The sequence below is a fragment of the Biomphalaria glabrata genome, chromosome 9 (genome assembly GCF_947242115.1).
Source record: "Biomphalaria glabrata chromosome 9, xgBioGlab47.1, whole genome shotgun sequence".
Taxonomy (NCBI): Eukaryota; Metazoa; Mollusca; class Gastropoda; family Planorbidae; genus Biomphalaria; species Biomphalaria glabrata.
In genome coordinates, this window is record NC_074719.1 from 46,994,622 (window position 1) to 47,020,798 (window position 26,177).

Genomic DNA, 26,177 nt, shown 5'->3' on the forward strand with positions numbered 1-26,177 from the left:
AAAGAAATAGAAACTAATGAAGACTGTTGTCAGGATGGTGCCAAGTTTGAACAATGACCGCCATCATCCTCCCTGTCCTCCAGTTGTGGTCCTAAACTTTATATCTAAGAAAAACAAACAGAACCAGACTTTTTTAATGCTAAATAACAACCAGGCCTGTACAATTGTCTTCTGAATATTTTAGGGACTTGATGGTAATGTTTTGAATCATTCAGTGTGGAATCAAATGTATCAGTGATATTCAAACTATGATCCATTATTATAGCTTTTATATAGCGCTACTTTCATGCTTATAGCATGCTCATAGCGCTTTTGGTCCAATCTCATTTGTGGACCGGTGGAGGGAGGGGGTATCTAGGAGTTGGTTTTCCGTGCTGCCTTTAGGTGCTCAGTAAACACAACTCTGCCCGAGTCGGGTGTCGAACCTTGAGCTCCCTTCTAGGTAGCCAAGCCAAGTTCAAGTGCACTTGGCCTCTCGACCACACTTCCCATAGGCCATATCCAGCGAGTGACAGGTCTTAACTGGTCACTTGAAATTCTCGCTATGCAGAATGAAGCAGAAAAGACTTAATTCATTGAACACCACAATTTTGTGTGACCTGTGACACACATATTGCACAAATGTGGCCCCTAGAGCCAATAAGATTCAGCACCATTGTAATACATAAAGTTTGCAAGCCAACATAATTTTTTATTTGGATCTGATAACATTTATAAGTATCTAACACTATTCAACACTTTCTGACAACTGAAACTTTGCAAAATACATGGTTACAAGGAGTGTTCCTTAAATGTGTGTATGTTAAAATAAAAAATTGTGCTGTCTCGTGTATTTCAATGAAGTGTGATTTATCAGTATATTGTAACAAGTACTGTGTCTCTGTGTAACTGGTTTCTAAAACTAACATAAACTATTTTTCTAAAAAAAATAATTAAATGTACTTTTTTCCTTTAAGATAGGACTTTTTTTTTCCTTTTAGTACAATACTTATAGTAATTTTTATCATAATAAATCAATACAATGTGTATATAATTTAGCATTTGTCTGCCTTTAGATGTATAAAAATGAATTTTGTAAAGATTCTTTTTTTTTAAACTAATTAAATAATGATACTTTTGGAGGTATTTGGCACTATAAATATATGATATATGCTTTTTAGAAAAGCATGTATAGGCTCTTTGCAAGTCAGTGTGGATTTCGAGCTGGGAGAGACACATCTGACATGATATTTTCTAGCATCAAATGCAGGAAAAATGCAGGTAGCTGATTTGTATGCCGACTTTATCGATCTCACCAGTGAGATATAGTGAGTCACGATGGCTGGTGGTGAATTCTATCTCAGCTCGGATGCTCTTCAAGATTCATTGCTATTCTGAAGCTACTGCATGTGGGTCGAAAGGTTAAATCAGTTTTAATAGGGACCTGTCAGCTTATTTCTCTGTAGAGAATGGTGTGATGCAAGGTTGTGTGTGTTGATAATATTACTACACACTGTAGCTTTAGACAGTAAAGGAATCCATCCTATACCTAAATTAGGCAACTATCCTTCAATGATGCTTTGCTGGAGTAAAACATGGCCATTTATCCAGCCAGAGCTGGAAATGACCTCCTGCGCAAACTCATCTTAGTGCTATTGATGACTAAGATACATTGTAGTATATAAACTATGGTAAATTTTTTTTTTTATATTAGTCACCAAGAATTTTAGACCCTAAGCTGGATATTTTAAAATTTTTTAAATACATTATTTTTCAGACTTATCTACATACAAATAAATCCCAGATGAATAGAATCACTATTTCACTCCTCGTTACTTTCATTATTTAGTTTTATTTCAAACAACTAGTTTCTTACCATGTTTTATTGTGCTTTAAATGAAGACTGCTTAACACACATGCAAGTTCTCAACTATGCATTCTAGATAAGACTTTAAAACATTTATTTACCAGGGGAATATGTCATTAAGTCTCCAAGATTAAGTGTCTTAAGTGTCACTACACTATTCCTGACTAACCTATGTTTGTTATAACTTCAGTTTCATTCTAGCTACACTTTTGGTTTTGAGATTTCTATTCACAAAATTATTTCTTTATTCTTCTAAATATGTATCCTAACTGTATATTCTACTAAATATGTATCCTAACTGTATATAACATTTTTTAGTTTTTCACATATCCCTTAGCGGAAATGCCAAAAGTAAGCTATCTCTCCAATGTTCACTGGACCTGACAGACAATCAAGGATTGAAATCACTGAATCCAAATTTAGTTGCAGCCAAAGTGAGCGAAAGTATGAAAAATGTTATGGTGAGTACACTTTGGTTGACATTTTAGCCTAGGTTTTGGTCAATGAATAACATCTTTATAGGTACATGTAATACTGTTTGATTGTCAAAAGAGCTTAGCTGAAGGCTCTTCAAGCTCTAGGCTGGTAAGCCTGCTTGAACAACCATTCTGTCTGGAAGAGATCCAAGTCAATGCCTATGTAAAGCATTGCTATTTCCAATTTATCTGGCCGAAGGCCGAGTACACCAGAAACCTCCGCCACTTTCCTTTGTTGTGCCAAGCTAACCGAGCAGGACTCGCCATTAGTGTAACTGTCCCTTGAGGAGTGGCGCATGGATTATTGACAGGGACGTGTGAGCTCTCTTTCTACTCCACTCAGTGCAAAGGGAAAGCTCTTGCATTCCCTTGAACACTCCCACAGGAGGTTTGTTTTGCTATTCATTTAGCCTGATCACTTCCTCAAATGATCGTTTCCACTCAAGTACCACGTTGAAGCAGAATAGCGTACTCGGGAGATGTAATACCAGACATTAATGTAGTCCCATCCTGAACATCTTTAGAGCAACATAGTCTAGAAAAAAAAGTCTAGACATTTTTTGTAACATTGAGAATTTTCTTGCAGAATTAATCTTAAGTGTCTTCATAGACATATAAGATAGGTTTTCTTTGCTATTTCACTGTGAACTATTTTTTTTTTATTGGTTACTGCCACTGACTAGTGGCCAATTAGAATCACTACTTTCCTCTTGCTATCAACACAATCTACTTTTTAGATTCAGCTCCTCTTTAATTCTTGTGTTTTATTATGTTAAGAGGTTTTATTTCCACCTCCACTTATCTGATTTACTCTTAACAGCTCTATTCATCCTATCCCCTATGGCTAGGAACTCAAAATCAGTGAAACTAGCCTTTAAAATAAAACATCACTGGTTCATTACATCAATGGATTCAGGATTTCCTGAATATTTCCTGTAATATTAAAATGGCTCTAAACCAACATTAACAGTCAACTCATGTGTACATCAAGGAACAGTCTTAGTATAATTTACATAAATGAATTACCAATTTGCATTAGTTGCATTTGTCAGATTATTAGCAGATGAATTATAGAGATGGAAATCTAATTGGAGCATGTCTTTCCACCCAGAAAAATGTCAGTAATGAAGAGTAATAACAAATTTAAAACAAATAAATACCACATACCATCATCATAGTAAATCAGTTACATGGACTAAAAACTCCAAATACCTAGGTGTTATAATAAATGAAAAATTATCATGGAACCTCATATTGAGGAAATTTTAAAAAATCAAACAAAGCAATAGGTTTTTATTAAAATATTTTTTTTTTTACAAATCCAATAAAGACAAACTCAAATGTTATTTATCCTTGATTAGGGTTAAAAGAATATGCATCCTCTGTTTGGGACCCCTCAACGTAAGAAAAAAAACATTTAGAAACAAGAAGAGACACAAAATAGTGCAGTGAGATTCATAACAAATCAATATTCACATTTAGTCAGAATAACACCATTAGTAGAATCATTAAATTTAGAGACCCTTCAGGATAGAAGACTAAAGTAGCAATTATACATAAAACACTGAACCAAAATCTTCATATACAAAAAAAAAAAAAAAAGCAAACTTATATAACACTAAGAAAGACAAAGAGATAAGCACAATTCTGATTCTATTTGCTAGGATGAATTCAATAAGTGCTCATTCTTCAGCCAGGAAAACATTAATATGATTTTATGCACATATTAATGTATTCATTAGACATCTATAAAAAAAAAGTTTTCATTGCAGAATCAAGAAAGACCTTCAGTTAAGACCAAGGAAGTGATTAGAGTTAACACAAGTCTGGACCTGGACACATTCTCAAAGCTCTTACCTTTCTTGCGATGTTACTTTGTGAATTCTCCGGTGAATGAAGAAAACAAACTAAATGTGGAGGACCAAGGTATTTTTGTGTACAGTCTTTATGTGAATATCTTATTACTCATATAGTTTAGTTTTGTACATTTACCTGAGGTTTTGTGTGTGTGATTATATACATATATATAGTATTCTCTGTAAAGAGTATGGCTTAACAATTAGCATGAAGAAAAAAATGTTATGGGACCACCTTCTACAACATCACCCTCCATCCTCATAGACGATAACAAACTGGATGCTGTAAATGAATTCTGCTATCTTGGATCCACAATTTAGGATGACCTGTCTCTAGAAGAGGAGAAATGGTTACAGAAGACTGCCTCAACATTTGCTAGACTCAAGTCAAGAGTTTGGGAAAACTAGAAGCTCACTACAGCGACTAAAATGGAGGTCTACAAGGCATGCGTTCTGAGTAAGCTATTGTACAGCAGTGAGTTGTGGACCACCTACGCAAAGCAAGAGAAAAAACTAAACTCATTCCATTTGCGCTCTCTCCGAAGAATCTTGAAAATCACATGGAAAGAAAGAGATCCTTCTTGCACGAACAGGTATTCCCAGTATCTTTACAGTCCTCAGACAACACCACCTGCGCTGGCTTGGACATGTTCGCCGGATGGAAGACAATCGCATCCTGAAAATTATTCTCTGTGGGCCACTTGAGTTTAAAAACTGGTTGCTCCGACCTCCTTTACATGGATGTAACAAAATGGGACCTAAAACCAGCAAACATTGATACTGACCATTGACATAGCCTTAGCCTTCACTAGGGACAGCAAAAAAACATGGGCCTCAGCTCTGGAAGAAAAGCATTTTATGTGAAAAATGGCCAGCTCCTCTACCACCTAATTGAAAGTCACCTTAACCTGCAATATTTGTGGACGGGAATGTCTCTCCAAAATAGGGCTCCACAGCTACATGAAAAAGTGTTTGAGATGAACCATAGTCACTCTACAACTGAAGGGGGCCAACTGGAAGTATTCTCTAAAACAGACTTAAGTTAGCTTTTTATAAAATACATTCCTTGACTGGCTTTTTATAAAAAGTTTAAAACAACAACACATGAGGGTATGGGTTGGCTGAGATATTAATCACACCAATAAGTTTTTATTTATGGTAAAGTAAATAGACTTAAGAATACAGTGACACTTAAAAATAGATATACAGTTATACAAATTTCACCCTTGTTTTTTATTGAAAAGTAAAAACATTTGTTAATATATTAGTACAACAAGGGAAATACTTTAATTCACTTTTAGCTGAAATAAAAAATTGAATACTTGTGAGTGATGCTCTTGAAATAGTACAGGTCAACACATATACATGTAAAGTATCAAGTCTCATTGATCACATTATTTACAAACATTGAAAACGTCCAAAACAAACTCACACTAAAACCCCAACTTGCCTCTCTGCTCTACCTCTGAATCTTCTCCTGTCCAAGCCACATACAAACACTAAAACGTCCAAAACAAACTCACACTAAAACCCCAACTTGCCTCTCTGCTCTACCTCTGAATCTTCTCCTGTCCAATCCACATACAAGCATTCACAGGTTGGCCCTTGAAACAGAAACATGGATTACCTTGGTCTACAGCATCAAACGCAAAGATATTTAGAAAGAAAAGAAATCCAGCATCTTTTTTTTATGATTTTTTGAATTGGTGACTTGGCTCGACCATGGAAGTGTGGCGGCTGAGTGATAGAGTGCTTGGCTTCTGAAGGTCCTGTAGCTTATAATGCTGGTGAAGACTTTGATTTTTAATTTCTGGATCTTCGGAGCGCCTCTGAGTCCACCCAGACCTAGCATTAGTAAATTTGAACTCTCAACCTTAAACCGTACATGAGGATATTAACTCATGGATACTATCAGAAAAATCTTGCACAAGTCAGCCTCTGAGATCCTAGGGACAAAGCAAAGGAAACTTAAGCCATGAGTTACACAAACATCCTTGATTTATGTAATGGAAGTAGAGAACTAAAAACACAAAAAAAGTGAATCCCTTTCTGGCAGCAGAAAGCAGTTCAACCAACAAAGAAATATGCATGAAAATGAAGTCAACAAAAGAAAAATTAATCTTTGACCAGCGAAGTATAAGCGATAGTTGCTTGAAAACTGGCAATAGCAAAAAAGCATTTGAAACATTAGAACCTTTAACAAACTGGAACCTTATATTCTTTTTCTCTAAATTATAAAAACAGTAGCAAACTATTGAAAAGATATTTGCACCAATAGTGTTATATTGGAATACATTTTTTATAGTTAAAAAAATTGATTAAGAAACATGCAATTTCTTTATTTATAGCCTCAAAAACTACTAGACTTATCAAGACTACAAATCCAATTTATTCAACTAATGCTGATGGTATGTTTTACTTTTTATCTACAAAGTCTATGTAGTAAGCTAGAAAAATAAAAGCCATAATGTTTCAACTTTGTATTGATGCAAACTTGTAAAAAAAAATAATTAATAATATTTGATTTAAAATAAAACACAATTATTCACTTTCTTTGTTCATAGCCTCAAACACAACCAGACTTAACGAAACCACTGACCCAACCTATTCAACTAATGCTGATGGTATGTTTTACTTTTTATCTACTAAATCTATGTTTAAGCCTTACCTTATTTTCTTAGACCCCGGAAATTCTAGTACACATTCATGCTTCATAATGAATCATTGACAAGGTGATAGCAAATTCATTGTAATATTTCATGTGGTGACTTTCATGTGTGATGCAAATGTATCACACTATATGTAAAAGTGTATTAACAATGAATCACTATATAAAATGCTCTTAAAACAATGGGTGTACCTTTCACAGCATTCTTCACAGAAGTAGTAAGGATGATACGGACTCACATTCCTTTTTTAGATAGTAACATGATAATAAAAATAACAAACATGAGCCACCTCTAGTTCCAATACAAGCCTAAAGTTCAGTCCCTTTAGAGAGGCAAAAGGCAATATCCTTGCAATACTATTGTACAAAACTATGGCATCAAAACTGCTGCAAGATTGTAGGAACAGTTTGCATACTCACATTAAACAAGGGTAAGCCAACAGTACTGCAAGATAGCACTATAGAGCCACAAAACCAACAGTACTGCAAGATAGCATTATATATATAGCTCCTTCTGTCTCAGAAGACAATGGATGTGCCCAGATGAGTCACTGGCTTTGGTTATGTCTTGAGATGGTGCGGAATCTGGAGTGACTGATCAAGCCAATTCTAGAGCAGCAGAGTTTGCCACAGTTCATGCATGTATATACGTCTGTCCTAGGGCTAGCTGACAGGGCAGATTTCTTTTTCTTTCTCTTGGCTGACGCAGCTTAGTTTCTTTTGCATTCGGCAAAGTTCATACCAGCATGTACAATCTGTCTCCATGCTGTCCGGTCTTGGGCTATCTCCTCCTACACACTTTGGTCAATGCCCTTGGCTCTCATGTCTTGCTTGCAGACATCTCTGTAGGTTAGTATTGGGCGGCCCTTGGGTCTGGCTCCCTCTGCAAGCTCAGCGTGTAACATGTCTTTAGGAATTCTTCCATCTGACATGCGAGTGACATGACCGAGCCAGCGTAGTCTTCTCTGTTTAACAAAAAGCAATACAGCAGCAAAAGTGTGTAAGGTAGCATTATAGAGCCATCAAACCAACATTCATCATAGTGAGAACAAGGGTCTATAACTAAAAACAATACAGCAGCAAAATTGTGTTTTAGGAGTCAGCACACAAAAAGACTTGGTGCCAGAATAATATAAGTACACACCACTGACACACCACAGTCATTAATAGCAACAGTGTAGTACTTCTCTGACAATTGGTTTTTAGAAGAGTATTATAGATTTGTTGAGATTTTAAGACAAATATTGTGATTTCGGAATTATTATTTTTTTACTTTACTTTTTTCTAAATGTTTTTCATAATTATAATATTGTTTTTGTTTTTTTTTTCTCTTAGGCTCAATGGGGAAAAAAATTCTAATGGTCATTTCAATTTGCTCAACTTTCTTGATTGCTGTTGCATTGGTTTGTACTGGCATTTTAATTTACATTTTGGAAAAGAGTATTCAATGTCGGTTCAGGTGAAATTATTTTTTGTATTTAAAGGATTATAAGCTACATTTGTTTTGATTTTTAAATCAACTTTCTCATCCTTTTTATGTTTCCCATGTTTGGTACTTATAAATACAGACGGTACTTCAAAAAAGAAGATGATTGCTATTTGGGCATAAATAAACCCACCCCTTTGTAGACACTACTCCCATCTTTATAAAACTCTAAACCAGGCCCTCTTAGTCTTTAAACGCCCCTAATTAATTCACAAATCCTATTACCACATTAACCCAGCATAACCAGCTGAAAAAAAACAACAAATTATGCTATTCTTCCTTGGTACAGACGGCAAAAGAGCTCAGGGCAAAAAGCTGGCTGGAAAAACTAGAACGACGCAGAGCAGTCCTCTGTATTTTTAGTTCCTATTTCTCACAATGATGCTAAATGTTTTACTCACCGTAAACTTTTTTTTATGTGCGCAATGGAAAATCATGTCTGATTTTGGGTTAAATTTGTCCAACTTACCTAGTGTGTGTTTTTATTATTTAAGGAAGCCACTTGTCAAATATAAGCCCTACGTCCATCCACTGATTCTTCACCAGGACGTTTGAAGGAAAGGGTTTTAGCTGTTTAAGATATCACTCGCGGAAGTTTGATATTAATAAAATATAATTCCTTTTTGTTCTACTAAAACTAAAATAAAAGCAAAAGGAAATTTGAAGTTTTTTTTTGCTTAAATACAACATATTCATCATCCTATATCTTCAAAGCTGATAGAATCATCCTAGCATTGTTTAAGTTCGCTAAATCATTCACAAATTTTTGTATATCAATACCATCTTTTTCCTAAGTCAGCCATTCATGTACTTTTTTAACAGCACCAATATTGAAAAGCTGCCTTTTGTGCTTATTGTCATGCTTATGTCTCAGAAACTAGAAATACTATAGAAAAACTTATTTCACCATGGCCTTAAATGTACTTAAAAAAAAGATGTGACAGCTGCTTTTAGTCTGTTCCTTTTCTTTAAATATTAAACATGCATCTAGGTGAAATGTGACATTGTCTAAACTAGCATAATGTTCTGTTTCAAGTGTCTATAAAGCAAAAACGCTATATATTTAGGCCAAATTCAAAACTCCTGATTGGAGACGCTATCTCCCCAGGAGATGCACTTACATATATATATATATATGCATTACCTATATTTTTACATAACTTTTAAAACTTTGTGGCAGCCCTTTTGTCTCTAACTGTTTTAGTAATGTAAGATTTGTTTGATTTTTATTAGTTACTGTTCGTTAAAAAAATTAATTGTTATAAATAAACTTTAAGTAAACAAATTCACAAATTCAACAAATTTAGAGACGCAAGCCATGGGAGCATTTCTTGGAAAGTGGGTGCTTATCTCCACTTTCTCCCCCGGCATTGACAGTCCTTTGGAACCCCCTTTAAGTAATCAAATTCACAATATATTTTCACTTTTATTTTGGTTGAAAACCAATTTTGTAACAACAAAAAAGATTCTTTCAATATTGTTTCATTTTTTTCATTTCTCAGGCTCCTCAACAGCTGTTCAATTTAGGTAAGAATTGATTTATTTTTTTAATGTTTCTTTTTTGCAAACCTAACTTATGCATGGATAATTTGAACAATGTACAATGAAATATTTGGAGGCATGGTGGATAAGCGGTAAAGCTCTTGGCTTCTGAACCAGGGTCCAGGGTTCAAATCCTGGTGAAGACTGGGATTTTTAATTTCTGGATCTTCGAGCGCCTCTGAGTCCACCCAGCTATAATGGGTGCCTGACATTAGTTGGGGAAAAGTAGAGATGGTTGGTCATTGTGCTGGCCACATGACACCTTCGATAACCATAGGCTACAGAAACAGATGGCCTTTATGATTGTTACGACACAAGACTCTTCAAAATAACAAGACACTCTCAGGTTTTGCTCTAGAAGTACTTTTAATATTATAACAAGTTACGTGAATATGAACATTTCATCTCTCATCCTGTCAAATCTCCTTCTGGCTCCTGTTCAACATCCCTTCCATTCAATACCCAAATTCGCACCTTTTGCACCATGCTGCGCTACGACCGTAACGATGTTCACATTTATTTGCACTATTTTCATGTTGTTTGTCAAATGCAATTAGCAAATATAAAAATGGGTGGGTAGATGGACAGATATGTCGAGCCAGATTATCTTCTTTTAAAATTTTTTTTTGTCATCTGTAAATTCAAAGAATAATTGGTTTACAAAAATTAAATATTGCAAAATCTAATAAATTTTTCCTTGTCAAAAAAATAATCATCTCACATATTATTATAATCTTCTGAGCTTCATTTGACATCATATATATTACAGACATTCTTTCAAAAAAGAAGATAGTTATATCTTATGTGTATGTATGGTTAATTTAAACTCAGCTATGGCTTTAGTTTTCTTGGTTCATCTAAACTAGATAAGACTTCGGTTTTGTTTTGTAAAATGTTTTACATGTTTCGGATGTTCCTTCAGAGTTGAAGATAGTTTACTTCCTAGTCCAAACCTCCTGCAGGACGACGGGGGATGGGAGCGGGCAGGGTTTGAACCCTTGACCGTCGATAAATCTGAACGACAGTCCAGTGCTCAATCCGCACGACCAGGCAGCCATCCCGACCAGGCAGCAGTTTTCTTGGTTGATTCAGGTATCTAGTTTCATAATGTAAAAATTCAACATGTTGTCATATTGTGTTGTTTATATTGTTCTATAATTAAGGAGATCATTTAAGAACATTTGAAACAGTTGTGTGCCTAAGACTGTTTCTTATACTAATCTTGAGTTAAATGTTATTGATGTAGATTTGGAGCCTTCATATTATTACACAGCACTCATCCTTAATCTTGGGAATCGAAGACATTGCCATTAGTACAGTTAGTTCTCTGCCTAGCAGGAAATCCTGAATCCATCAATAAGAACTATTAGTTGAGTTTCACATGACTTATATTTCTTAAAGTCATAACTGCTTTTATTTGAAAATATATACAGGGTGCGTCAAAAAATGTATACACACTTTGAACTGTCGTAGACAATTGATTTCCCGTTCTACAAGGTTAAATTTCTGTGAGAAAGTAATGTTATGTTTCTTCACCAAGTTGCAGCAGTGACAAGGAAGTAACTGCAACATGGCGGACGTGCGTTTGAGTTTTGAAGAGTGGAAGCAGATAATGATGTGGTACTGGAAGTTTGAGAATGTAGCTGCGGTTCAAAGACACTGGAGACGTGAGCTTGCTGACTCCATATTCCCTTCCATTCGTGCATTGATGAGTTTTGTTTCCAACAAGATGGCGTCCCTCCGCACTATCATAGGGAAGTACGAGCATACCTGGATCACAATGTGCTAGGCCAGTGGATAGGATGCAGGGGACCAATCAAGTTTCCTGCATGCTCTCCAGACCTCACTCCTCTGGATTTCTTCTTATCAGGCACAGTTAAAGATGAGGCGTACAAACGTATACCACGTAACCTGCACACACTGAGGAATGAGATTCAGGCGGTGTGCGCAGAAATCTCAGTGGACACTTGGTACGGTGTACGAAATCAATGTTGACTCATACTCAGCAATGCTGAAGGCCACCAGTTTGAACATTACTCACATTAATCACATTTATTTTTCTAATCGGACATTAAGCTTTCCATGTCAAGAAATTTAGGATTGTAGAAGGGGAAATAAATTGTCTATGACAGTTCAAAGTGTGTATACATTTTTTTGACGCACCCTGTATTATTGACATCATGGTCAGATAGTCCAGAGAGATTATCTTATAAATTACAGATGTTACTTTATAGAGAAGATAAGTACATCATTGTATGTGTATCCATGTACTAATTAATGTTAATTTCTATAATGTCATAATCTACCACTAGTTCATGTCTGTAAGATACTTTAGAATAATTGTATTAGTCTGAGAGAAAGGAAATTCAATTTGACCACAATAGCCTACCTCAGCAGTATTACAATAACAAAATAGATGAAAAAACCTAACACTATCAAACATGAAATACACACACACACACACAACCAGTGCTTCATTTTCTCTGATGTTGTTTAGTCTAGTTTTTTTTTTTTTTTTTTATTTGGTACGAACTGAAATGGTGTAATGTCTCTATAAAATAGTTCATTCATATCCTAAGGTTTTATGTTGGTCTATGGTCAATATTTTCCCATTGATGTCATAATGACTGCATCCACCCATAATTAAAAAAAAACGTTTTATGTTTAATTTCAGTTCTGATAGTTGGTTACATAGTTCTTGCATGTACTCTTAAGCTAGAGTGTGATGATCTGTGTACTCAATATTATGAAGTAATTTCTTCTGCTATTACTGTGCTTTTTATATTTTTATGGCTTAAAAGAACTCATCTACGATTATGTCAAATTTTGCACAAAAAATTTCATAGTACCAATTAGAATTTTCTAACTTAAATTGTCTGATTTTGTCAAAGTTTCTGTTCCTGCCATTCGTTTTATAATAAAATTCCTAAAGCTGGTGATTTATTTTGAATACTTAGAAAGTTTATTTCTGTAGTCTTAAGATGTGTAGCTATTTTAGCTTTAACTTACTTGGTTATTTTAGATTTACTAGATTTAGCAAGAGTTGCCTGTATAGTTACATATAGATAATGATGTGAGAACAATAACATCAAAATATAAGACATTATAAAGTGTGGAGAATTGTCTCTTTTCTTATTAGATGAAATAATTTAATAAGGATCATTTTTTTGTGTCCAGAGACAGATGTTACTTTATAGAGAAGATAAGTACTCAATAAGTACTCATACTCAATAAATGGAATTCTACTTGCTCACAGTTTGCATCCTTATCGGATGTCAAACATTTTTCTTGAAATGTCCCATATTATCTCCCCTTGAAGAAAACAAGTATAATGAAAACCCTGTATGGCAATTTAAAAAAAGAGTAAGTAAAGTTTCCCTTTCAGTCCTAGCAATCTATAGTGCAGATGATGTTAAGGTCATCTGTTTCTTTGGCCAACACTTAACAAATAGGGTGTCATGTGGCCAGCACAACACTAACACTAAACATTTTTCTTATTGTTTTTTTTTTTTAACAATTTTAAAATGGTCTTATTCTTTCAGTATTCAAAGCAATGCTGTGGTCTGCACCTCCAATGCTGCTGAAGAAATAGAGATTGTAAGTATTTGAATACCATTTAAAATTGTGTATCAACATTATTTACTATTTAAATTTCTGTATTCCACAAACATATAAGAATTGCAATGAGGGGGGGGGGGGGGGAAGAGATTCATCATGTGAAAAGTTTAGAGATGAAAAAAGAGTTCTTATTAAAAGAATTTTCAACTAGTCATTGCATACATTGATTCTGTCAACCATATATGTGGCCTCTTTAAATCGAGAAATGACAATGGATCATCTTATGGAAGTAAGATGTAGCTTATGCCTTAATCCTGGATGGAATGATGCCACCCTCTCCATGTGGGTAACCAGCCAGGCTAATTAGCCCCTCCCTACCCAAGTCTTACTTGCTTAAGTGTCAGTACTCGCCTTTTCCCCTTCTCCTGTTAGTGATAAATAGTTAGACCAGGCCCAAGGTCTGGTTTTCAGAGGCTATTTGAGATGCATGCCTTTTTAAGAAAAATGTTTTTATATTTAACTTGTTAAAATTTTATTAGATTTTTTTTTCATTCCATAGGCGAACAGTGCAGAAGAAAACCATGTTTATGACTCAGTAATATATACAGGATATCAGACCGTAAGTCATTAAATAGTATTTGAACAGTCTTATTTCAAGTTTATTGCTTTCATGATCTCTCTATGGTGCAAAGAAATGTCTACTGGTAAGGCTGTTTGTGCCTGTAGAAAGTAGAGCTATTAGTTTTCTAACAATTTATTGAACATTTTTTTACAATAAATAAACAATGTCAAGAATGCTTAATTGGATATTACAGTTGCCAACTCTAAAAAAGGATTTAGATATAATTTTAACAATATATCTTATCTTATCTTATATAATACAGACGTTACTTCAAAAAAGAAGATGATTACGTCCTACGCGTCATGCATTTAGTCATGCATATTAACCAATGACTTAAATTCTGCCAAGTCACTGGTTTTCCTGGCTAGCTCAGGCAACCCATTCCATGCTCTATTAGCACTAGGGAAGAAGGAGTATTTGTACAAATTTGTCCTAGCATATGGGACGAGGAATGTGCCTTTATCTTTGTGTCTTTCAGAGTATTTTATTAAATTTTGTTTTTGTATTTGAAGATTATGGTTCAGTGTTTTATGTATGATTGCTACTTTACTTTTGAGCCTTCTGTCCTGAAGGCTTTCTAAATTTAGTGATTTTACTAAAGGTGTTACTCTAGTCAAATGTGAATATTCGTTTGTTATGAATCTCACTGCTCTATTTTGTGTCTGTTCCAGTTTCTTAATGTTTTCTTGAGTTGAGGGGTCCCAAACGGAGGATGCATATTCTATTATTGGCCTAACCAAGGTTAAGTAACATTTTAGTTTTATGTTCTTATTTGATTTATAGAAATTTCTTTTAATAAATCCTAATGCTTTGTTTGATTTTTTTGTAGTTTCATCAATATGTGGATTCCATGATAGTTTTTCATTTATTATAACACCTAGGTATTTTGCGTTTTTAGTCTGTGATACTGGTTTGCCATGAATAAGATAAGTGGAATTAATTTGTTTTAGTTTTTTTGTTACTCTTAACAACTGACATTTTTCTGGGTGGAAAGACATGCTCCAATTTGATTCCCATTTCTGTAATTCATCTAATTCTCTTTGTAAAATATCTGTGTCTTGTGTTGTTTTTATTGTTCTATATATTATGCAATCGTCTGCAAATAATCTGACTTTTGTTCCTGAACTAATGCAATTTGGTAAATCATTTATGTAAATTAAAAATAGTAGTGGACCCAAGACTGTACCTTGAGGTACACCTGAGTTTACTGTTATCGGTGTTGATTTAGAGCCATTTATTATTACAGTTTGTTCTCTCCCTATCAGAAAGTCTTTAATCCACTGATGCAGTGGACCATTAATGCCGAAATATTTTAATTTTTTAAGCAAACTATGGTGGTGAACTTTGTCAAAAGCCTTAGAAAAATCTAGTAAGATAGCATCTATTTGTTCACTATTATCTAAACCTTTTGAAAAATCATCAATTAGTCCTATTAGTTGTGTTTCACATGATCTATATTTCCTAAAGCCATGTTGGTATGGTGTGAGGACATTATGTTTGTCTAAGTGGTTTATGATGTTGCTACATATTATGTGTTCTAGGATTTTACATGTGATGCTGGTAAGTGATACTGGTCTGTAGTTCCCTGGGTCAGATTTTTCTCCTTTTTTAAATAGGGGGGTGACATTAGCTTCTTTCCAGTCCTTTGGTACTCTGCCCTGGTTAAGTGAAGCCTGAAAGAGTATTTTGAACACTGGGGCTAGCTCATTACTTAGTTCTTTGAGTAATCTAGCTGGAATACCATCAGGTCCAGAAGCTTTATTTGGTTTGGTGTTGGCTAATAGTTTCTGAATTCCATTTTCTTGTACTACTATATCTTCTATGTTGTCTACTTGGTTCAAATTCAGTAATATGTCTTTGTCTCCTGGGGCTGAGAATGCTGATGCAAAGTATTTGTTTAGAATGTTTGCTTTAGTTTCATTATCATTATGTATTATGTTATGTTCATCTTTTAATGGCGCTACGCCTGTTGTTTCCATTTTCTTAGACTTAATGTATGACCATAGGTTTTTGTTGTTATCTTTAGATATTACATTGTTTATGTATTCACTCTGCAGCTGTCTGCTTACTTTTTGGGTTAAGTGTTTAATTTTTATATACTTTTTGTAAACTCTTTCTGCATTAGTTTCTTTAAATTTTCTATAGAGGTTTTCCTTCTGTTTACAAAGCTTCTTTAGTCTATTATTAAACCAGCATTTATTTATTTTGTTTGATGTGTATTTAGTTGGTATATGATTTTCTATTATGCTTTTAAGATGGTTTTTAATGAAATTCCAGAGGTCATCGACTGGTTGGTTAATGTCTTTTTCTAATAAGAATGTTTGTTGAAAGTTTAGTGCAGCTTGGTGTAGTTGTGTTAGGTTACATTTATTCCAGAGTAAGATTTTTCTTTTGAGTTTTGTATTGGCTACTGCTTTTATCTGACTGTGTATTTTTATGATCTCATGGTCTGATAGACCAGGGATAATTTCATAATCAACTACTAATCCAGGTCTGTTGGTTAAGAAGAGATCTAATGTGTTGTTTAATCTAGTTGGCTTTTTAATGATTTGATCTAAACTTAGGTTGTGTAAAGTTTCTATGAAAAGCTCATTTATGTCCTTAAGGTTTTGGTGTTTATCTATGGTTAGTGTTTTCCAATTTATATCAGGTAGGTTGAAATCACCCATAATCCAAAAAACTGCATTTTTATTTGTCTCTTTAAGTGTAGTAATCAGATTACATAGTTCCTGCATGTATTCTAAACTAGAATTTGGTGGTCTGTAAATGCTGCCTATTATTAGGGATGTTGAGGTGGTATTAATTTTACAAAATGTTGATTCTACATTTTTTGAGTTAGGTAAGGTAATTTCTTCTGCTATAAGAGTGTTTTTTATTGCTAAAAGAACTCCTCCATATCAATTACATTATCTTACCTTACATCCCCTCTTGTTTTAAATACTTTTAAGTCATAGAGTGAAGTCTACATGTCCTTCCATATTGACATTAAAAAAATGTCATTCTGCTGCATTAAAAAGTACTTATACATTTTAAAAAACAAAAACTGATCAAAACTTCCTTCTTTTTGTACACTTAGCTATTTAGTTGTTCTACCATGTATGAAAATCCTCAATAGGATAGAAAAAGTTCTTTACAGGGCGACCATTTAATTAATCTCCAGACATTACATCCCTAAAAAGAACTGAAAAAAAACGATATTTTAAAAAATGCTATTGCAAACCTTTTACTTTTTTTAACTAACAAACTTTCACATCCAAGACATAAAGCAAAACTTGTATAGGCAGTTTAAATTCACACCAGACAATGGAGGAAGATTGAACTAAATTTTTTATTTTTTTTTAGTGTTTTTGTAGTTTGGGTACTACATCAGAAATGAAGATTATTAAATCCTAGTCCAAACCTTCTACAGGATGGCAAGGGAATGACCGCCATTAGGTGGGTTTGATGTAGCGACCATCATGACAGCAGTCCAGAGCACTTATCACTAGACTACAAAGTTTCCCTTTCAGACCTTCTGGTCTATAGGGCAGATGATGTTAAGGTCATCTTTTTCTGTGGCCTACGGTCAATGAGGGTGTCAAGTGGCCAGCACAATGACCAACCGCCTTTACTTTTCCCCACCTAATGTCAGGTAGCCATTAGAGCTGGGTGGACTTAGAGGTGCCCAAAGATCCCGAAATTAAAATTCCCAGCCTTCAACAGAATTTGAACCCAGGATCCCTGGTTCAGAAACCAAGCGCTTTTCTGCCCTACTTTAGTTAGTATATATTTATTTGGTTTTTGAAAGTTTTTTTTTAGAAAAATTACTGGCCAAGCAAGCATTAAAAAAGAAATTATAGTATAAAAAAAGATTACATTATTATTGACTACATTATTAGTCAATATGTTTTTATAACTAGACTAAGTAGCCATCCAATTAATTGAGTTTTTAACAACATTTAACATTCAGTTGTTTTCATGTTGTTTTTATTTTTTAAATTAGAGTGTTTGTTATTTCAAATTTTTTATTTGACCATTACAGTTCCAGCCCAAGACTTCAGACGACCTAACTGAAACGATTAATTCAAATGCTACAAGTATTTCTGACCTAAGTGTGAGTCATTTAATTTCATCTAATTTCAAGTTTATCAACATGCTGTTTTTATTTTTTCTATATATCACAAACTACTATAAAAATGTTAATACTGTGTATGTGCATAAAGTAGATTTATTATTTTCTAGGATTTTATAGGATAAAGTTCTTTAATGACTGTTCAGTTTTTCAAGTTTTTTATTTAATATTAAGGGGACTTTTTTTTTTATTAGAGTGTTTGAGCTCTATTTTTTTTTTTTGTTTGTTTGACCACACCAGATCCAGCCTGAAACTTCGGAGAGCCTAACTGAAAGCATCCCAACCAGTATTGCTGACCAAACTGTGAGTTATTTCACAATGTTAATAACGTCTAATTTCAAGTTTATCAACACTCTGTTTTTAATGTTTGTATATGCAGAGATGCTTACATGCCAAAAGGAAATTGTGTATTCCCAGACCTGGAAATGTGTATTTTAAGAAGAAAATGTGTATTTTCCTAAATATCAAGAAATATACTAAGGATAGACTAAAATTAAATCATTCAAGTGCATAACATACACAAAGGGCAGCAATCCTAAACACAGCATAAAGTTATATAAGACATTTTGTACATTTGTCAAAATATTTACACTTGCAGTCTTTGTCTTAGACTTTTCTAGAAAATGTTAGAATGAAAATGTTCTTGTCACTTGGCAATGATTTACTGATCATAATGCTTCTTGTGTACAGTACTTCACATTCCATAATAGCAGCAACAGAAACTTTATTCAAAAGAATGGGAATTTTTGTTACAAGTGAATATAGACTTAAACCAGATGTAATGGTTTGCTTAGCTGGATCAGTGACATCTAGTTTTGTAAAAAAAAAGTTTTGTTGATAGGCAATTTCTTTACAAGGTATCCAAACACTGGAAATATTTTATATCATTCAGATTTTCTTCTTCCATACCTTTTTTTTGCAGAGTTAGCTATGAAAGCTTTGGCATCCTCTACAATCACTAATAACAAACATTTTAAATATTTGTTTTTCAGGCAGATAATTTTAATTAGTCATTGAACTTGCTTCTAATATAAAAAAAGTAATTGAGTCTGCCTAAAATGCCCCTGATTTCATTATTTGAATTTAGGCCTTCATAAGTAATGGAACCTAGATAGTCACTAGTGACTATTCCAGTAGCTACCACAGAAGATACATTCTGCAAGTTAGGGAACATCAGTTTGATTCTCTTTATCATGTTAAAAAAGAAATAATATTAAGCTCAACCAATATTTCTTCTATGAAAACCTTTGCCCTTCTCACTTGCATGTAAAAAAAAAATCTAATTCAGATCTAGAATAGATCTAGATCTGTAAGCAGCTTCATAAAGTTATTTTTTAATGCGCATAGGGATATTTAAAGGTATTTTATCAACCCCACAGAATCGTAGGCTGTGAAATACTAGATCTAGATCTGTACAAAGTTAGCTTAGAACAGCCAATTTCCCCCCCCCCCCTCTCTTTTTAATTTTAGATTCCATAAATGATAAGAAATAGCTGCTTTTGAGTAGAATAAATGTCATAAACTGGGATTTTATAAAAGAATTGAGACTCATTTTACATTTAAGTAAAAATCAATAATAGTAGGTAATCATCTCACTGTATTTGTTCCACAAAAAGAACTAACCAGCAATAGTGTTTATTGGAACATTATTTGAAGAAAGTTGATGGGAAGGGATGACACCCTGAGCTACCGTACCAGGTGCCACAGACACTGTCTGGGAGGTTTCCATTCTGTTTTTAGGTGATCAGTTGGATCTCTACTCTACTTATTCCAGAAGAGTTTTATCAAAGATGAAGTGTTGTCCTGTTTGTGGAAAAAAAGCCAAATTATTTTTTTACAATTTTATTAATTTTAACGATCAAAACAAGACTATGGCTTAAATATTCCTGGTCCATTGGTGACTTCAATGGGGGATCACACAAACTCTCTTTGTAATCTTGTTATTTCTATATATATATATTACAAACTTGTATAATAAAATTGATACTGTAAATATGTGCATAAAGTAGATTTATAATTTTCTATGATTTTATAGGATAGAGTTCTTAAATGAGTTTTAAAGTGTTTTTTTTTATTATTAAAATGACTGGTTTTTTTTATTAGAATGTTTGAGCTCCAGTTTTCATGTATTTTTATTGTTAAAATGATGTCTTTTTTTTATTAGAGTGTTTGTGATTTCAAATTTTTTAGTTGACGATTCCTGTTCCAGCCCAAGACTTCAGCGTGCCTAACTATAACTATTAATGGAACCTCCACCCGTATTGCTGACCAAACTGAAACAGATCCAGTTTATATTAATATGGCTTGCCAAACTGTGAGTGATTTAACAATATTTCTAGTCTTATTTTAAGCTTATTATCAACATGCTATTTTATTATTTCTATATTTCAAGTTTTTTTTTAATTATTAAAATGACTGTGTTTTTTTTATTAGAATGTTTGAGCTCTCTCTATTTTTTTTTGTTTGACAACACCAGATCCAGCCCAAATCTTCAGAGTGCCTTATTGAAAGCATCTATAAAATACCTACAAACAATGTGAGTCATGTTTAAAAGTCCTAATTTTAAATTTATCAACATGCTATATTTATTATTTCTATATGCTACAAACTATTATAAAAAAGTTCCTATAGGGTAATATGTGTCTTTGTGTAAAGTAGTTGTTTATTTTTTTTTTAATAATCTTATAGGATAGATAGTGTTCTTAATGGCTGTCCAGTTTTCATGTTATTTTATTGTTAAAATGACTGTCTTTTTTTATTAGAGTGTTTGTGATCTCAAATTTTTTATTTGACCATTCCAGTTCCAGCCCAAGACTTCAGAGAGTCAAACTGCAACTGTTAGTAGAACCTCTACCTGTGTTGCTGACCAAACTGTAAGTGATTTAACAATATTTGTAAAGTCTTATTTCAAGTTTATCAACATACTGTTTTTTATAATTGTATTTGCCTCAGGCTAATATAAAAAAAAATCCTACATAATACTGTGTTTGTGCACAAAGTGAAGTTATCATTTTTTATGATTTTATAGGATAGAGTTCTCTAAAGTTTGTTTAGTGAATTAATCTCCATTCTTTGATTTTCTTGTTTGAACAATCCACAGCTTAATGTTTCCAAATGCCCAACTGAAACTGATCCAGTTTATATTAATATGGCTTGCCAAACTGTGAGTGATTTAACAATATTTGTAAAGTCTTTCAAGTTTTATATAAACATGCTACTATTTTTATATGCCACAATCTTAAGAAATACTAAGACTAAGACTGCTTTATTGATCCTAATGGAAATTTGTTGTGATTACAAGGACTCTTTTTCTCATATAAAGACAACACAACAGAAACATACACATAAATACAACAGACACAACATAGAAAGTTCATTCAGCGACTACACACAGGCATCTTGGTCCTATTCATGTTTCTTGATCAACGAGTGGCATTGATATAGTCTGACCGAGTGAGGTACGAACGAGTTCTTGTACCCCTCTGTTCTTGTTTTGATTGACAGTTGTCGCCCACTTCACGACGACCTGACATAGTTCTGATGGAGCCGGTGGCTGTTGTCTTCCAAGATTTTTTCGATTTTCCTTAGACACTTTTGTTCAAAAAGTTCCTTTAAATGTGGCAATGTTGTGAGTGTAATTTTTGATGTCCTTTTTATGATGGTTTCTAGACGGCTACATGTTCCACTACATATTATTGTGTGTGTATATAAAAAAGAGCTATTCAATTCTATGATTTTATAGTATAGAAAGAGTTCTTTACAAAATGCCCCGTCATCTCAAAACATTTATTCCTCAAGATGAGGTGGAAAAAAATATACATTGACAAAAAAAATTTAGTGCAAACAAACAGAAAAATTACATTCTACATCAAAACATTATTTCGACATCCTAGTCCAATCTTACAGGATGACATGGGGATGGGCCAGGTTTGTACATAGGACCATCATGACATCTGTTCAGAGTGTGTACAGCATGACCAAGTACCCATCCAATTAATGCTCCTCTATAGAAAATTAAACGTGATGTCACTTATATGTTATTTTTTTTTTACACTCACTCCATCTGTCTGTATGGTAAAAAGTTTGTACACATTTTTTCTCGTACACCTAATCTCTGGTCAAGCTGAAATTTTGCTAAATTATTTCTTTTACATGACAATGCAAGAATCAATTTAAAAAATTAACCAATTAGTTAATTAACTATTGCTACTGTAATCAATGATTTTGTTGGGTATCTTGAGCAAAAAAAAAAAGAAATCATACTTGACAGATGTTGTGGTATAAGTTGAATTAGTCCCCCTGAGAACTCCTGAGACATCAGTGAAAATGATTTGTATGCATTTCAATAACAATCATGGAATCATTCACCTAGATACCCCCTTCGTCCCTCCCCCTTTCACAACTGGTCCAAACAAGTGATAGGATCATAGCACATTGAGAAAGCTAAACAAAAACAATTGGTAAAAATATTTCTAATTGCACAGATTTACTATGTCTTGGCATTTCATATAATTACATGACTGATCCAAACTAATTGATACAATCACACTTAATATAAGCTTGTATTTTTTTAAAGTATATTTTATGTTTTTTGTTTGTTTGTTTGTTTTTTTTTAATTAAAATGACTTGCTTTTATTAGAGTCTTTGATATCACTAAATTTTGTTTTTAACCTATCCACAGACTGTCAATGAAATGAATAAATGAAAACATTTGAGCAGCCTTAAATATACTGAAATTTTATTCTACAAAAATGTAACTTCCTTCAGAATGAAAAAAAAAACAAGTTTTGGGCAATTATATGGAAAAAAAAACAAGTTTGGGACAATTTTTAAAAAATGTTTGATTCAGGTCTTTTTGAATGATTGTTGTGTTTTTTTAATTTTAAAATATTTTTTGTGTGTGTTTTAGATCTATATGTTATCACTGTAAAATTGAGTTGTTTAATTTCATATGCATAAGTCTTGTTAAGTTTTTCAGTATTTTATAGAGATATTTCCTTTTGATACCATCATAAGCGATTTAAGTTGATGTACTAGTACATTGTTTTCTTGAAATTTTTTTTAGTTTGTATTTATGTTATGAGTGCTGCTTTCAATCTGTTAGTATTACTTCTTCCAAAATTCTTGATATTGGTTAGTCTAATTGTGAATTCAGGTGTTTTCCTCCATTTTTTTTAGCTCTGTTGTAATTTTGGTCCTCTCCTGGTGCTTTGTAATTTTTTATTTCTGATGTTTAAATTAGAGTTGGTGAGTTTATAGTGTTGGTAGGTTTATTGTGTTGGTGGCTGTTCATATTTTCCTTTGTCTCCATCTTGTTTTATTTAGGAACTCCTCAAAGTATTCAGCCCATTTGTCAATGACCCTTCTGTTTTTTTTGTGACGAGGACACCATTATAGTTCTCATACATGTGTGATCTGCTTGAAATCCATTCTTGTCATCTCTTATTTTCATGCCCATTCCTCTCGCATCAAGGTTCTCAATGAGTGCTCTTTGTTTTTTTTTGATTGCCTCAGTTTTATTCTTTCGGACAGATTTTGTAACCCTTCGCCTTGCTTCTTTGTACTGCTTTCTGGTTTCTTTCTTTAGCATTATTTGTCTGTTCAATATGCCTGCATTCTATATGTCAGACTCTCCTTTTCTTTTGCTTAAATCCAACCATGTCATCTGCTTTACTTTTAATTGCATGTTGTTGTTTTTTTATTGCTCATTTGTTATAATTAGGATTACCCACAGGCTATGTCTGTTGTGCTTCAACAATTTATATTTTGGTCTGTGAATTCTAGTATATGCTTCATTTAATTGGAGTGGCCAGCTTTAAATTCCTTCCCATACACACTTCTGGCCTGTGAACTGTTCTCACGTAACATTTTGACCCAATATCCCCCATCCAATTTCAATACTCTTCTAAGATATTACTTTGAATTAGAGCGGCTCACTTATATTGATCTCCCACACACAAACACATCCTTCTGGCGTTTTTTTTTTTTACCACCACCCCAACACACAAAATAAAATATCTATATCTGCTTTTTCTTTTTAAAACATTTTACACACATAAAACTAAATTTTTGTCCTAGCTTTGATAGAAAAAAAAAGATTGTTTTCATATAATGTCTACAAAAACAAGTTAGGGGCCACATACTGCCATTGAAATTTACTTTCAAAAGGAGTTGTTTTTTTAAATGGTGATTAAAACAGAAAGAAGTATAAAATTGTCTTTTTGTTATAGCAACTCGAAGATAAAATTGGGAATGAAACATCATTTTGGGAAGTTTTAATTGCTGTAGTTTCCATTTGTGAACTGGCTTAGTTGTTCTAGAGCAGGGGTTCTCAACCTGTGGGTCGCGACCCCCTTGGGTGTCGCCTAAGACCATCGAAAATTTGGATTGTTTTTATCTATTCTTTTGCTGTGTGTGTGTGGGGCGGGGGGTTGCGGCCGAGTAGGGGATTCTAAAAAGGGGTCGCCAAGCTTAAAAGGTTGAGGACTGCTGTTCTAGAGACAAGTTAAGTAATAACAAGTTAAATTTGTATTTTTTTAGTTCACCACAATCGGGGTACCGTAACTAGTGAAAGGTGAGGGAATCAGTAAGTGCCCTTAGAATTATAGTCTAGATTGTAATTGTCCTTTTCCAATGCTGTTAGATGTGTTAGGAATTCTTAAGTTTCTGCATCAAGTGGGTCTATCATGAGATTTTGAGTATCATATTGCTGTGCTACTTTGGTTATTGTATATTTTACTTTTACTCTTTGTCTAAATTTAGCTTTGGCGACTAGATGGTCTGCATCTGTTTCTCTGAAACTTCTTACATGAAATACATCAAATCTACATCTTTTATTTATGATTATCCATTTATGATCTATTGGATTTTGGTTTTTCCATCAGGTGAGATATATGTTGCTTTGTACATTTTCTTATGCTGGAATTTAGTGCTACAGATAGACATTCCTTTTCCTGAGGCCAAGCCCAGTAATGTTAGATCATCATTATTTGCCTCTTCATATAAGTTTTCTTTGCCGATTATTGGTCTGAAGGCGAATTCTTTTCTAATGTTGGCATTGAAATCTCCTAGAACTATTTTGATGTCCTGCAGTGTTGCCTTGTCATAAATTCTTCTAGTCCATCATAAAAGGCTTATTGTGTGATCAATGCTTTTTCCTTCAATGTTTAGGGCATTTTATTATAGCCTAAACATTTTTTTTTAAAATTAACTTTATATTATTCATATTTGTTTTAGCTTTCCCAACAATATTTTTTTTTATATGACTGTTGTTAACCCTGCGCACAACCAGCTGGGGGTGGCCTATTAAGCTCTCTGGATAGCTGCCTTTACTTTCAGTTAAGGTGCCATAATCTTTGTGGATCCTTCCTTTTCATACAGGCAGCAAGTTCGATTTTGGTATACCATAAGTATTTTATTTCTTCGATATTTGCCATATCTGAAGAGCATTCCCCTATTTGCCACCTGAGTAAAAGTTTGATGGGAGATCAAAGACTCCAGATGAGAAAAGTTCCAGCTTGATTTAATTGTGATCCTTCAGTAGTGAAACTACTATATGGAAATGAATCCCTGTGCAATGGCCGAAACTATATCTCCTCAGCAGTTTCCCTCTCTCCAAGCAACTGATCTAGATACAAAGGAACAGCAAGTGTCGATACAAGATCAGTGGCCTCACAGGCTTTATACTATTGTCTTTCTACTTCTGCTGATGAATTTCAGAATTATGGTCCTTGAAGGCCTGATTGTTAATTTGTTTACCAACATTGCATTGCACTAGATAAAATTATTTTATAAGCTTTGGAAGGTGCCTGTTTTCTTTTATTCAACTTTTTTTTTTCGCATGTTAACTTCGAACATTTACTTTTTAAAAATTAATGTAGCCATGATATCTGAACAGTTATTTTGTAGGGATACTGTTTGAGTCACAGCTTTTCTGGAATGTTACTTGCGAGTTGCATAATCAAGCTATCGATGTGAGGAAATAAAGTACTAAGGTTATTACCAGCATGTA

General features: G+C 33.6%; 1 protein-coding gene across 1 annotated transcript; it reads left to right on the forward strand.

Annotated features, from left to right (window-relative positions):
* The first annotated feature begins 1,254 nt into the window (after positions 1 to 1,254).
* On the forward strand, positions 1,255 to 25,299 carry LOC129928417 (uncharacterized). Its single transcript, XM_056042666.1, has 13 exons — positions 1,255 to 1,307; positions 2,184 to 2,307; positions 2,399 to 2,431; positions 4,500 to 4,564; positions 8,182 to 8,249; positions 9,835 to 9,859; positions 13,417 to 13,471; positions 13,992 to 14,051; positions 18,076 to 18,147; positions 18,406 to 18,468; positions 20,967 to 21,038; positions 21,266 to 21,328; positions 22,848 to 25,299. Exons 1-13 carry the CDS (start codon positions 1,255 to 1,257, stop codon positions 22,869 to 22,871), a joined length of 777 nt encoding a protein of 258 aa, XP_055898641.1. The 3' UTR covers positions 22,872 to 25,299.
* Positions 25,300 to 26,177: the final 878 nt, after the last annotated feature.